This window comes from Sapajus apella, unplaced genomic scaffold (assembly GCF_009761245.1).
Source record: "Sapajus apella isolate SASKATOON/1434 unplaced genomic scaffold, GSC_monkey_1.0 scaffold12, whole genome shotgun sequence".
Classification (NCBI taxonomy): Eukaryota; Metazoa; Chordata; class Mammalia; order Primates; family Cebidae; genus Sapajus; species Sapajus apella.
The window spans coordinates 24,583,542-24,598,193 of NW_022436952.1; the positions used below are offsets into that span (position 1 = coordinate 24,583,542).

General features: G+C 37.6%; 1 protein-coding gene across 9 annotated transcripts in view; it reads left to right on the forward strand.

Moving 5' to 3' along the window:
- MYH10 (myosin heavy chain 10) overlaps window positions 1-14,652 on the forward strand; it is a 154,099-nt gene that overhangs the window by 14,663 nt on the left and 124,784 nt on the right. For all 9 annotated transcript variants that reach the window (XM_032280316.1, XM_032280319.1, XM_032280315.1 and 6 more), the window contains exon 3: window positions 11,673-11,829. In XM_032280316.1, the coding sequence (XP_032136207.1) occupies window positions 11,673-11,829 (157 nt within the window). The remainder of the gene's footprint in view (window positions 1-11,672; window positions 11,830-14,652) is intronic.

Here is a 14,652-nt window from a genome sequence, read left to right on the forward strand (position 1 = left end):
ACATGTTGTCCACAAACAGTGAGTTTAATTTGTTACTAATTTATTTATACTTCTTTTTTGGGGGGGGCGGGAGACAAGGTCTTGCTCTGCCACCCAGGCTGTAGTGCAGTGGGATACTCATGGCATAGTGCAGCCTCAACCTCCTGGGCTCAAGCGATCCTCCCACCTCAGCCTACCGAGTAGCAGGGACCACAGGCATGTACCACCATGCCCGGCTGATTTTTGTATTTTTGAAGAGACAGGGTTTTGCCATGTTGCCCAGGCTGGTCTTATACTCCTGGGCTCAAGCAATCCAACTGCCTCAGCCTCCCAAATTGTTGGAATTATAGGTGTTAGCCACTATGCCCAGCCAGTTCACATACATTTCTTTTACTTTATTGCGCTGTCTAGAATTTTCAGTACAATGTTTTTTAAATAGAAGTGATAATCACAGACATCCTTGTATTATTCCTGATCTCAGAGGGAAAACTTTCAACATTTCTTCATTAAGAATGATATTTTCTCCTGGCACAGTGGCTCACATCTGGGTGGATCACCTGAGGTCAGGAGTTTGAGACCAGTCAGGCCAATATATTGAAACCCCATCTCTACTAAAAAAAAAGGAAAAAAAATGCAAAAATTAGCTGGGCGTGGGGGTGTGCACCTGTAATCCCAGCTACTCCAGAGGCTAAAACAGGAGAATTGCTTGAGCCAGGGACGGGGAGGTTGCAGTGAGCCGAGATCACACCACTGCAACTCCAGCCTGGGTGACAGAGCAAGACTCTGTCTCAAAAAAAAAAAAAAAGATATTTGCTGTAGTTGGTGTTTTTTTAAAATACTGATTCTTTATCAGATTAAGGGAGGTTTTCTTATATTCCTGAATGGGTGATTTTTAAAAAATTAATGGATGTTAATTTATCAAATGTTTTTCCATTATTTAATGAGATGATATTGTGATTTTTTCTTCTTCTTTTGTTGTTGTGGAGAATTATACATGTTTTTGAGTGTTAACCTTGTAAGGACCAAGTATTCTTTATATATACTCAAAGAGAGAGTGAGATTCCTAGATTCTATTTGCTAGGATTTTGTTTAGGATTTTTTGCTTCTACATTCATCAGTGAGATTAACTTAAAATTTTCCTTTCTTATAATATCTTTGTCATATTTTGCTATCAAGATTATGCTGGTTTTATAAAATGAATTGGGAAATATTTCATCTTTGTTCTCTGGAAGAGTTTGGATAGGATTGATGTTATTTCTTTTTAAAGTAATAATGAGAGTTTTCTTTGTGAGGAAGTTTTTCTGTAATAGATACAGAACTTTTCAGATTTTTTATTTGTGCCAGTTTTTTTTTTTTTTTTTTTTTTTTTGTTGTTGTTGTTTTAAACAGGGTCTCACTCTGTCACCCAGGCTGGAATGCAGTGGTGCAATTGTAGCTCACTGCAGCCTTGAGCTCCTGGGCTCATGGGATCCTCCTGCCTTAGCCTCCTGAGTAGCTGGGACCACAGGTGCGTGCCACCACACCCAGCTAATTTCTTCATTTTTTTATAAAGATGGAATTTCACCATGTTGGCCAGTCTTGTCTCAAAATCCTGAACTCAAGCAATCCACCCACCTTGGCCTCCCAAAGTGCTGGGATTACAGGCGTGAGCTACTGCTCCTGGCTTTGTGTCATTTTGATAATTATGTTTGTCTAGGAATTTATCTGTGTCATCTAAATGTTCACATTTATTGGTATAAGCTGTTGACAATATGCTTATTTTCTGTAGGATTTATAGTCATGTTTTCTTTTATTCCTGTTACTAATTTATTTGTATTACCCTTTTTTAAAATGAGTCTCACCAGAGGCTTATCAATTTTTTTGCAAATAATAGACTTTTGACTTTGTTGGTCCTCTCTATGTGTGCTTTTAAAAGCTGTAAATTTCATTCTAAGTACTGCTGTAGCTGTATTTTATGAGTTTTAATATGTTGCATCTTTATTATCGTTAAGTTGAAAATAATGAGGATGTTTTCTTTGACTCTGTGGGTAATTTAAAAGTGAATTGCTTAGGCTGGGCACAGTGGCTCATGCCTGTAATCCTAACACTTTGGGAGGCCGAAGTGGATGAATCACTTGAGGCCATAAGTTTGAGAACAGCCTGGTCAAAATGGTGAAACCCTCTCTCTATTAAAAATACAAAAATTATCTGGGCGTGGTGGTGCACGCCTGTGGTCCCAGCTACTTGGGAGGCTGGGGCAGGAGAATCGCCTCAACCAGGGAGGCAGAGGCTGCAGTGAGCTGAGATTGCACCACTGCCCTCCAGCCTGAACAAGCAAGTGAGAGTCCATCTCAAAAAAAAAAAAAAAAAAAAAAGTAAATTGCTTACTTTCTAAACGTAGGGAATTTTCAGGTTTTATTTTATTATTTGTAATAGATTCCTCCCTTTGTCAAAGAACATACCCTGAATAAGTTCACTCCTTTTCTATTTGTTAGTCTTGCCTTATGGTTTATTATGTGATTAATTTGGTAAAGGGTTATTATGCACTTGAAAAATATGTATATTGAGAAGTTATTGGACACAGTGTTATATACATATGATGATCAATCTTAGATGTCCTTATAGTGTGTTTATTATCTGTTCTTTCAGTTACTGTGAAAATCTGTTCCTTTTTAGTTCTGTCCATTTCTGCTGTATACATGCTGAAGCTATTATCATGTATATACAGATGTAGAAATTGGATGTCTTTTTGGCAAATCATGAAATGGTCATTTTTAGTGATGTTTTCTTACAAAGTTGACTTTGATATTTGCATTAGCTTTTTTTTTCCTGATTACTGCTTGGGTGGTTAATTGCTCTCTTAACTTACTTTCAGTTTTTCTGTGCCTGTGCATTTAAGATATGTGTCTCTCTCTTTTTTTTTTTTTTTTAAGACAGAGTCTCTCTCTGTCACCCAGGCTGGAGTACAGTAGCGCGATCTTGGCTTACTGCAACCTTCACCTCCCAGGTTAAAGAGATTCTCCTGCCTCAACTTCCCAAGTAGCTGGGAGTACAGGCACGCGCCACCACACCCGGCTAATTTTTGTATTTTTAGGAGAGACCAGGTTTTACCATATTGGTCAGGCTGGTCTTGAACTCCTGACGTTGTGATCCGCCTGCCTTGGCCTCCCAAAGTGCTGGGATTGCAGCCATGAGCCACCGTGCCCGGCAGATATGTCTCTTATAAACTGCTTGTGGTGGTTATTTTTGTCCAAAATCTGACAATATTTTTTAACTGGAATAATTAGTTTATGTATATGTGATATAATGACTGTTACATTTGAGCTTAAATCTATCCTCTGATTCATTGCTTTCCTTTTATCCTACCTGTTCTGTTTTTTTTAAATCTTTTTTTCCATTGGCTAATTTTTATTATTCTATCTTTTCACCTCTGGTTAGTTATACATTTTTGCTACTGTTAGCTATTCTTTTAGTGGTTACCTGCTGTAACGTGGATCCTTGACCTATTAGACATTAGAGCTCTTATTCTTTTCTAGATCGTGATAGGACCTGAGAACACCTGAACAACTTTGTTTCCTCTTCCCTCCTAATTTATGTGCTTTTGTTGTTTAATTCTTTGTATATTTTAAAACCCACAAGATACATATTGCATTTTAATACCAAATGAATAATTCAGTATTCATTTAGTTTTATCTGTTACTTTTTTTCACGTCTTTTAGCTTCCATCTTTCTTTTAGATAGGGCCTCTTTGATCCGAAGTATCTATTTGTCCTTTACTTTGAAGCTTTTTTGGTTTTTGCTGGATTTGGAATTCAGGGCCGGAGGTTGTTTTCTTTTAGCATTGTGAAAATGCCATTGCATCAGGTTCTGCCTTTTGTCTTTTTCTATGGAGAATTCAGCGTGTAGTTTTATTGTTGCTCCCTTGAAGGTAAGCTGGATTCCTTTCCCCACCCGGGCCACTGGCTGTTTCTAGAGTTTTCTCTGTCTTTGAATTTCAACACTTTTACTATGATGGCCTTAGATAAAGTTTTCTTTTGTATATAATGGATCCTCCTTGTCTTCAAGGGATGCATTCTAAGATCCCCAGTGGATGCCTGAAACCACAGATGATACTGAACTCTATATATATGATGTTGTTTCCTGTGCATACATACCTAAGATAAAATTTATTTTATAATTTAGGTATGGTAGGAGATTAACAACAATAACTATTAATAAAATAGAACAATTAAAACAATATACTTAATAAGTTATGTAAGCGTGGTTTCCCTCCCTCTTTCAGAATATCTTATTGTACTCTTCTTGTGATGATTTGATGAATTTCTTTTTCCTAGTTCACAAATTCACAGGTAAAAGATTCATTCTTACCATAGATCCTTGCAGCCTCAGCATACGATTTATTTCCTTAGTAAGTTGAAAACTTGCCATGTCACTTAAAGGAAGCACTTTTATGGCTTCTCTTTGGCATATCAGAATTGCCAGCATCACTACTCTCGTGCCTGGGGCTTTTATTAAGTAAAATAAGGATGCCTTGAACACAGTTGATCTGAGATCTGGGAGGGCTACCAAGTGACTAATTAAGTGTATAGCATGACAATGCTGGACGACGGGAAAATTCACATCTTATGCACGACGGAGTGGAATTGTGCCAGATTTCATCACACTACTCAGAATAGTGTGCAATTTAAAATGGATGAACTGTTTATTTCTGGAGTTTTTCACCAAATATCTTTGGACCACAGTCAATCGTGGGCAGCAAACTGCAGAAAGTGAAACCACAGATAAGGGGGACTACTGCATTCAGCTTGGAGACTATAGTGGTTTTGACTCTGTGGCTTGATGGCTTTTGTTGGTTTGGGGAAATTCTTAGCCATTATCTCTTAAGCTACGGCTTCTGCCTCATCCTCTTTTTTCTCCTTCTTGGACTCACATACTTCACATGCCATATCGTTTCACCATGTCCCATCTGGCTCTCACATTCCTCTACATTTTCATCGTTGTTTTTCCCCATGGTTCACTCTGGCTGTTTGCTGCTGATTAAAATGTCATGTAACTAATTCTTTCTTCAACTATATCTAGCTTGCTGTTTAATACATGAATTCTTAATTGTAGTTACTGGGGTATTTTTTTCAGTTTGAGAATTTTCATTTGGGTTTTCCTTTAATAGTTTCCAGTTCTCTGTCAGAATTCTTAGTCATGTCTTTAATTACTTGAACATATTATCACCTAGGGCAATAATGCAAGTCAATAAAAATAGACACACAGAGGATCCAGATGTTATCTTGGATTTCAGCCACAACTTATTGCCTCATATGCCCAGTTATTGTATACAAGGAATTGTGAAAATAATTTGAGACTCTGGATGGCATTAAGCTTATTCTACAGTTTTGCTTTGGGCAGACCAGGCTTAGGGTAACGAGGACATGTAGTCCATGCAGGAGTTGACATCTTTTCCAGCGGGGCTTCATGCTATGTAAGGGCTGATCTGTTTCTCGTATAGTCTTAACTTTTAGGGTGTAGCCATCAGGGTCCCACCTGAAAGCTTGGGGTACTTACCACCCCCACCATCAACCTCCTTTTGGGTGGGCTGGAATGCTTTAATTTTTGTTCTCTTAGACTTTTGTGCTGCTGAAAGCTCTGCTTAGTATCTTTTCAGCAACAGGTTGAGATTCATAACTATTATCTAAGAAAGAAATAACAATTTCATATCATCAAATATTCAGTCACTGTTCTTATTTTCTCATAAATAATCTCATAAATAGTTGGTTTGTTCAATTCAGGATCCAAACGTGGTTGACATATTGTGATGGGTTGCTTAGTCTGTGTTGTGCTGCTATAACAAAATACTATAGACTGTATCATTTATAAACAATAGAAGTTTATTTGGCTTATGTTTCTAGAGGCTGGGAAGTCCAAGGTCAAGGGGCCGCATCTGGTGAGGGCCTTCTTGCCGCATCGTTCCATGAGAGAAGGCAGAAGGTCAAGAAGAGCTTGCTCAAGAGAGAGCAAGAGATAGAATTTATAGCCTCAAACCCGTTTATAATTGGCATTAATCCATTGATGAAGGTGGAGCCCTAACTGTCTAAGCCTCTCACTAGGCCTCACCTCCCAATACTGTGCACTGGGGATTAAATTTCCAGCACATGCATTTATGGGGACACAGTCAAAGAATAGCAGTATTATATCACTTTTAATCTCTTTCTCTTTCCTTCTTTGTTTTTTCTTTTGGAGATGGGGGCAGGGGTCTCACTATGTTGCCCAGGCTAGTCTTGAACACCTGAACTCAAGTATCTTCCCACTGTGGCTTCCCAAAGTGCTGGGGTTACAATGAGCAACCACCTCCTTTTTTTTTTTTTTTTTCCACACCATAGGAATGTAATCAACAAAATCCACAATATGGGAAATTCTGTATTTTGTTGATTGTATTCCTCTGGTGCTCCCTATAAACTGGAAGCAGAAAAATCCATAAATTGGATCCAGAGGCTTAAAGGGATTCAGATTCAGGAGACACTTAATGCCACATTGTCTCTCACTTTATGATGTTGAGATTGATCAGTAGCGAGTCATTTTAGGTTTTCCCAGCCTGGTCTGGGCGTTAGGAGTGGCCTCATCTGCCAGTCACCTAAGGATTTTAATAGTGATGGACATTGTCCAGATCTATTGTGGCACTGGGGGCTGCAAACTGGTGGAGTCTAGTGCCATTATTCCTTCTGTGTTTATTAGCTTAGTGAATTCCTTTTAATTCAATGTATATTCTTCATACACACAAAGTTTTATCAAGTTGTTGTTGTTGTTGTTTTTTACAGAGTTTTTTGCTATTTTCTCCCAAAGGAGCAATAGCAACTAATGTTAGTTATCGTTCCTCTGCCCTCTATGTATTATTATTACTTTTTTTTTTTTTTTTTTTTGAGACGGAGTTTCACTCATGTTACCCAGGCTGGAGTGCAATGGCGCGATCTCGGCTCACCGCAACCTCCGCCTCCTGGGTTCAGGCAATTCTCCTGCCTCAGCATCCTGAGTAGCTGGGATTACAGGCACGCACCACCATGCCCAGCTAATTTTTTTGTATTTTTAGTAGAGACGGGGTTTCACCAGGTTGACCAGGATGGCCTCGATCTCTTGACCTCGTGATCCACCCGCCTCGGCCTCCCAAAGTGCTGGGATTACAGGCGTGAGCCACCGCGCCCGGCCTATTATTACTTATTAATTTTGCCTTTGTAATGTCCTTTTATTATTTTACCATTGTTCTATTTTTCTTTAAGAAATTCTCTCCTAGAATAAATGTTTGCTCTTATCACTTGATTTCCTGAGGTAGCCATTCTGCTCTTTATTTCCTGTACTGTGGCTTTTAATTTTACTTTTTCAGATGATTGCTTACAGTATTTTCTTGCCCTCATCACCTATTATTTTTCTTATGCATTTCTGTTCTAATATGTAGACTCTACATTATACTATATTCTATTACAAATATACATCTGTCTCCTAAATTTTTCTTTTAGTTATTTTATAGATAATTTCTACAGGTAATTTCTTACTGAATCCTCTGAATGATGATCTTTTCCTTATTATGTAGGTTTTACTTCAAAATTTGCATGTGAATTTTACCCAGGTCCAGCGTTTGCAGGTGGTATGGGTGAATTATTCTTTTCCTCCCTCCCTTTTGGATGCTGGTCTGATTTCTTCTGAGAGCTACAGTAGGGATGTAGGGTTACATGATATTCCCAGTTCAATCTCTGTTCCTGGTAGGAGACTATTGTGTCTCTGCTCCATTGCGTTGACATTTGCACCAGCCACCACTTCCTGTTTCTCTAATCCTTTGAACCTATGAAACAATGCATATATACATAGCCCTGCTTTCTTAAACAGAAGCCTATGACTTCCAGGCTAAGTAAAATTTCCCAATAATAGACAGAGGAAGACGGGCATTCCAGGCAGAGTGGTCAACACAGGTTGAAGCCTGGAGGCATAAAGCAGCATCGTGTGCTTGAAATTTTGTAAATTTTTCCAACTGCAAATATTTTTGTATGTCTCCCTTAGGAAAAGCATACAGTAGTGTTACTATGCAAACTTACTTTTTAAGCCTTTGCAGCTCTTCAGGATTTTCCCAAGGCTCTGGCAATCCGATATTTCCAGCTGTTTACAAGGCATCCTACTTGGCTCACCCACCATACCACAATGTCAATACATTAAAGGGATTTATTATATTTTCCCACAAATCAGTTATTTTTCCTTCCATGAATAATGTTTCTCTAAGGCCTGGAGACCTTGGAGTCCTCTTTGACTTAGATCTTTAATGTCTTTTCTGTATCGAAAGCTTCTGAGCACTGTGAAGTCCCCAGCCTTCTTCACGGCTCGTCCCTTCTCCCTTTTGTGTTGCCTTTTCTCTCATCTAGGCCCTGTTGTGCCAGGACCGTTGAGTAGTCTCCACTTGTCTTCCTGCTTCTCACCTTTTGCCCCTTCTATGTGTTTTCCATATGGCTGCCAGATTTATACTTTGTCCATAATGCTTATTTCATCCAATCACTTTTCTCTCCTGAACCTTTAATACCTCGTCACCCATAAAGGACAAAATCTGAATTGTTCAGTTTGTCTTTCTAGGCCCTTATCACTCACATTCCATGGTACATACCATTTTTGCTACACTGGTCTTCTCACACTGCCTATATCCTGTCGCTGTAAGAGTTTTGTGCTTCTACTACTTTAATAGGAATTCCTTTATCTCTCCTTTTGACCTCTTAGTCTTTAAAAAGAACATCAAAGACCATTTGGGTCTGAATTCTGTACTTTGTTCTACGGTCTCTGACAAGGCAGTCATGACTTTCAGTGCCTGAGGTGTGTTGTGTGTTCCGCCCCAGAGCTTTCTCTGTTATTTATAATACCTGTTCATCTTTCTCTTTCTCTTTTTGGTGTTTTGCATTGTAACTTGTTTGTTTAGCATGCGTCTATTTGTCTTCATACCCAGAGTATATATTTCTTAAAGAAGCTTAATATCTTGTGTGTGTATTCAAATACTTAGTAAAGTTAATTTGAACTTTAAGATCTGCAGAATAATTATTTTAACAACATATTGCCTTCCTTCCATGTGCCTGGTGGAAGATAAAAGTGGTACACTATCAATTCAGTGATCAGTTTATACGAGAGCACAATATTTGAGCTAATTTTTTAGGTAGTTAGAAGTTAGCTCTTTAAGCACTGTAATAATGTTCCTTCTCAAGCATTGATTACTACTCTATTTTGGCAAGCATGGGATACTGATGATTATTTACCCTTTTTTTTTTTTTTGAGACAGAGTTTCACTCCTGTTGCCCAGGCTGGAGTGCAGTGACGCGATCTCAGCTCACAGCAACTTCTGCCTCATGGGTTCAAGCCTCTCAAGTAGCTAGGATTACAGGCCGGCACCACCATGCTCGACTAATTTTGTATTTTTTTAGTAGAGATGGGGTTTCTCCATGTTGGTCAGGCTGGTCTTGAAATCCCAATCTCAGGTGATCCGCCTGCCTCAGCCTCCCAAAGTGCTGGAATTATAGACGTGAGCCACCATGCCTAGCATTATTTTTTAACGTTTTATATTTTTGATGACTAACTCGTTATTTGTGAGACTTATTAAACTCTTTTATTCTAGTCCTCAGGAAAATGCCTAACACATGGTAGACATACATGTTGGAATTACTTCTGATTAAACATGTCAATTATGATCTGCTGCTATGCCATCCATGCTATGGGACACAAAACTGAATTTGTGTATTTTTGCTTTCTTGGAGCTTTTTTCTTTTCTAGTCTCTAATTATTTGACTCTTATAAAATTGAAAAATAGAATCTGTAGCTTCATGATAGACCGAACTAATTTTTGAATGAAAAAATGAGGTTGGTTGTACAAAAATTTCATCAATGTATGGCTGTGATTTGTTAATTTTATGTGAATTAAACTCAGTAAAAAAGTACTGAGGTTGCCTCTCCTTTGTTTTTCTCACCCCTAATAAAGCCTTTCTTTTTATTGTTCCTTATTGCCTTTTTGTCCTGTGGGCAGCAAAGAAATACAGGACTAGTTAGACCAGAGACTTGATTGGGAGAAAGTGCAAGGTGATGGTATGGGAAGCCCAAGAGCCAGCCAGGGTTCGCTGAGGTGTGTATTTTGCACACAAGAAGGCCAAGAGTCTGAAGACTTGAGGGGTCAATAAGTAATTAATATGGCCTCAGGCAAAGAATGGACAGATATCCACCTGGTCAGCACAGGAGTAAGGCTTTAGCAAGCAGCCCAAATCAGTGAATTTAGGGTAGAGGCCCTTTGTCCCTTCTAAACTGCTAACCTAAGTAGGAAGTGCATTCCACATCTGAGCCTGCAATTGTGAGTTCAGGAAAATACAAGGACGGCAGCCAGAGAGACAGCTCTGAACACTTGAAATTTTTTGGCAGGCTTTCCTTCTCTTGGTTTAGCATTAGTAAATAGAGTAGTCTCTGGAGGGCTTTCTGGTGGTGATTGCTGGGGGTTTCAGTGCTTATGAACACAGCTATTAGTTAGAATCCCCCTTAGTGTTCCCTGGGGAAGCTGGCCATGCAGTCGAACACTACCAATTCTCCAGCCTTTGTTAGTGTCCTCTTGCTTTTAGATTTTGGTCTACCCAAATCACCTTAAAGAAAAGGTCTGTTTCATAATGCAACTGAGTGCCCTTCCAGATGCCTTCAGTCCCTCAGAGGGTTAGAGCATCTGTTTGCAGTTCTGACTGCTCTTGTTTTTCCATAGTGCCCAGAATCAGTTTTGTAGAATATTCTCAGAAATCATTCTGTCTATATTTTAAAAACCCACAGGTCATAAGCATTCAATGGTCAATTCTGAGTAATTATCATGGTATTAATCAGGAAAAGTTTGTATCTTCTAGCCTAGCAGCTTTTATTTACTGAAGATCTCAAAGAACTTTTATTTATTTGGCTTATGTTTGTTGATATTTACTGTATTAGTAATTAAAATAATTTTAAAGTCTTTATTCATTTAAAAAAAATAGTTGTAAATCCTGACAAGTTAACACAAATAAATACATTTTTAAGAAAAAAAATTCTGTATTTTCCAAAACAAAAAAAAATAGATGGATGAAAACGCTTATGTTTTTGAAAATCTCTTTATTACTAACAAAAGATAGCTGGAATCTCATATCTGTTTTTGCATTCTGGTTTTTTTAATCATATATTATTTTAGTTAAAGTATCTGAAGAAAATCCAGCCACACAGATATTTAGCTGGAAAAAAAGAAGAGTATTTTAATAGCCTTTTTAGATAATTGTGGATATTCTTCTTTGATAGTGCACCCAAACTGGACAAATGCTATTTTCTTTAAAATTATTTGCAAAGTGGAATCTGAAATTGCATTAACAAGCTTTGTATACCTTGTGTACTCATGAGAGAATGGATGTAAAAGAGTAAATAACATATTGATTGTACCTTATAGCCCCATGAAGTCATGAAGCTCACATTATTTCTAGCTTACGGATGAGGAAATTGAGTCCCGCAGAGTGCCACTTAATAAGCTGTCTGTGGGAGAACTACTTGTGGTTCATGGTAATAAATTGCCCATTATGGGCTACGTTTAATTTTGGGGATAGATTAATTATCCAAAAGGTCAAGATCTCCTGCTTAAATAACTATGTGTTTTCTGTCTCTTGATTGGACCCTGACTGATAAACGCAGAGTTTTTTTAACACTATATTTTATTTTTATTCTAGACTTATTCTGGACTCTTCTGTGTAGTTATAAACCCTTACAAGAATCTTCCAATTTACTCAGAGAATATTATTGAAATGTACAGAGGGAAGAAGCGTCATGAAATGCCTCCACACATCTATGCGATATCTGAATCTGCTTACAGATGCATGCTTCAAGGTAATTGGAAATATTTGAATACTAAATACTCAGAATTTCTTCAGTGTAATTTAGTGTTTTTTAATGTCTCAATGTATTCTACAAAAGGTTTTAATTTTCTGTTTAAAAAATTAATTAAAAAGTAACGTTTATTGTAGAAAAAAATTGTGAGTTCTTAAGATTAAAACAGACAATCTGGCCATTTTCTATAATTATGGGTAAGTATGTTTGTTGCTCTAAAGCAAAACCTCATAAATTTGTATGTTAAAAAGTATCTAGTTTTCATATACGTTTGATCCCACCATAAACAAGTCTAACCAAAGCTCATTCTATTAAGTTTTAAAACCAATAGGAAGAATTAATAGGAAAGGTGGATGTTTCACTGAGGAAAGAAAGATTATAAAGTATCATTTGTGATTTAAATGCATGTAAAAGGTAGCAATAAAAGTTAAAAAGCATGTGTTAAGTTGGTTGATTTTGATTGTGTTCTTTTGGATCAGAATGAAATATACATTTGAGGAGTCATTCATTTGAACCCTGGCTTTAGACATGACGATTTATGGAGGGACATTTTAAAAAAGCCAGAATGTAGTGGTTTTGAATGTAATTAATATTATTGCTCTACAAGACTTCATTTAAACATGGGAGTTCCTGGTGCTATGTGAAAACCCAATCTTCTGTAATAACTCTCCCTCTCCTTTTTATTTTTTGTTAATAAATTCTATAAGTTTTAATAAAAAACAGAAGGTTCTTGTAAAATAGTTTCACAGTCTTTGGAAAACAGGCTGTGCTACATCCATTTTTCATCAACTTTCAGGTCATGGCAAGCCTTGATTAGGTATGAAGGACAATGTGAAGGAATTAATAAAGCATGATACCCATGTCCTACTTCTAGTTTTGTTTGAATACTTACTATATACCAGGTCTCTGGGGGCAAACAGGTAGTACTTCAAGACTAGAATAGTGTTATACATAAGTTGGTAAGGACAGTTTTGTAATTAAAAAATGAGCTTAGGCTTTTAAAGGAAGATTAAATTTAATCATCTTTTTTTTTTTTTTTTTTTGAGTTCAATACAATTTTCCTTAGTATTCTTAGGGAATACTAGGAAATGCTAGGACTATGAAAAATTGCTGTTAGATATGGACAATGACAACGCATCCACTCTGTTTGTTTCTGGTTCTGTCTCTGTTAAGAATGTCTCTGTTAAAAAAGATGCAGAAGAGCATTTGTATTAATGAGCAAACTGTCCCATATGTGGGAGAAGAAATTGAAGAAAGTGCCCTCCTTCTCTGATTAAGTCTGTATAGTTCCTCATTTAAATAGATACATCTCAAGATTGAGATTGTTGACCCTCTGGTCTTTGAAGTATTCTATAGAAGGGGAGTTTCCAGAAAGTTAGGAATAGGCTCACATGTATCATTCTAATTTTTTAAAAGGGAAACCTTTAAATCAATCCTTGAGCTTAAAATATGTTAAGAGAACAGTCTGAAAACCATGTGAATATATTGATTAATGACTGAGGTTGACTAGTTCTGTCAGGATGTGTATCAAAGGGTGTGTGCCACCTTTGAACATTTTTACCAGCATTCTTGAAGATATGGGATGCATACCTATAAAATTTGTCAATTGCATGAAACTGGGAGGGATAACAATGCATTTGAATAAAAGAAACAGGATTGGCTTGGGTTTTTTTTTTTGAGACAGAGTCTCACTTTGTTGCCCAGGCTGGAGCACAGTGGTATGATCTCCACTAACTGAAACCTCTGTCTCCCTGGTTCAAGCGATTCTCCTGCCTCAGCCTCCTTAGTAGCTGGGACTACAGGCACGTGCTACCACGCCCAGCTAATTTTTGTATTTTTAGTAGAGACGGGGTTTTACCGTGTTAGCCAGGATGGTTTCAAAGAAACAGGATTTTAAAATCTCTTGACAGGCTGAATGAGGACGTGAATCTAACATAATAGTTAACAGGGATAGATGTTATATTCCATTAGTGGGCTCCCAGCCCAGCTATATGGATACAGTATGAGGAAGAATTATTGGCTCTGTGGCTTTGTTGGCCAAAACTCCTCTTTAGTAAACAGAATGAGGATGATATGAGGCAGATATGGCTTACCAACATACCATATTATTATTTTTTGAGACGAAGTCTTGCACTGTCACCTGGGCTGGAGTGCAATGGTGTTATCTCAGCTCACTGCAGCCTCCGCCTCCCAGGTTCAAGTGATTCTCCTGCCTCAGCTTCCCAAATATCTGGGATTACAGGTGCCCACCACCACGCTTGGCTAATTTTTTTGTATTTCTAGTAAGAGACAGGTTTTCACAATGTTGGCCAAGCTGGTCTCAAACTCCTGACCTCATGATCCACCCGCCTTGGCCTCCCAAAGTGCTAAGATTACAGGCATGAGCCACTGCTCCCAGCCAGCGTATTATATTATTATTAATATAATTTTTAGTGCTAGAATAAACATTTATTGAAAATTACTGTGTGCCAAGCACTGGGTAAAGATTTTGTGTTTATTATTTAGTGCATGACAAGCTTGTAAAGTAAATAGAATTACTATCCCTATTTTACTAAGGCACAAGAAAGTTAAATAACTTGACCAAGAAAGTATATATGGTGAAAAATACAAGGTAGGATTCAAAACCAGGCAGTGTGACACAATAATAAACTTATCCACAATAATAAACCTCCATATGAAAGTTAAAAGGAATTAGTTGATAGCTTTGATTACATAAACATTTTAAAGCTTGAAAGAGAAAATAAAAACAAAAAACTCACTCTAAACAATTTCCCTTTGTATTTGATTCTGTAAGTAGGGGCTACCTGCTGATCTACTAAACGA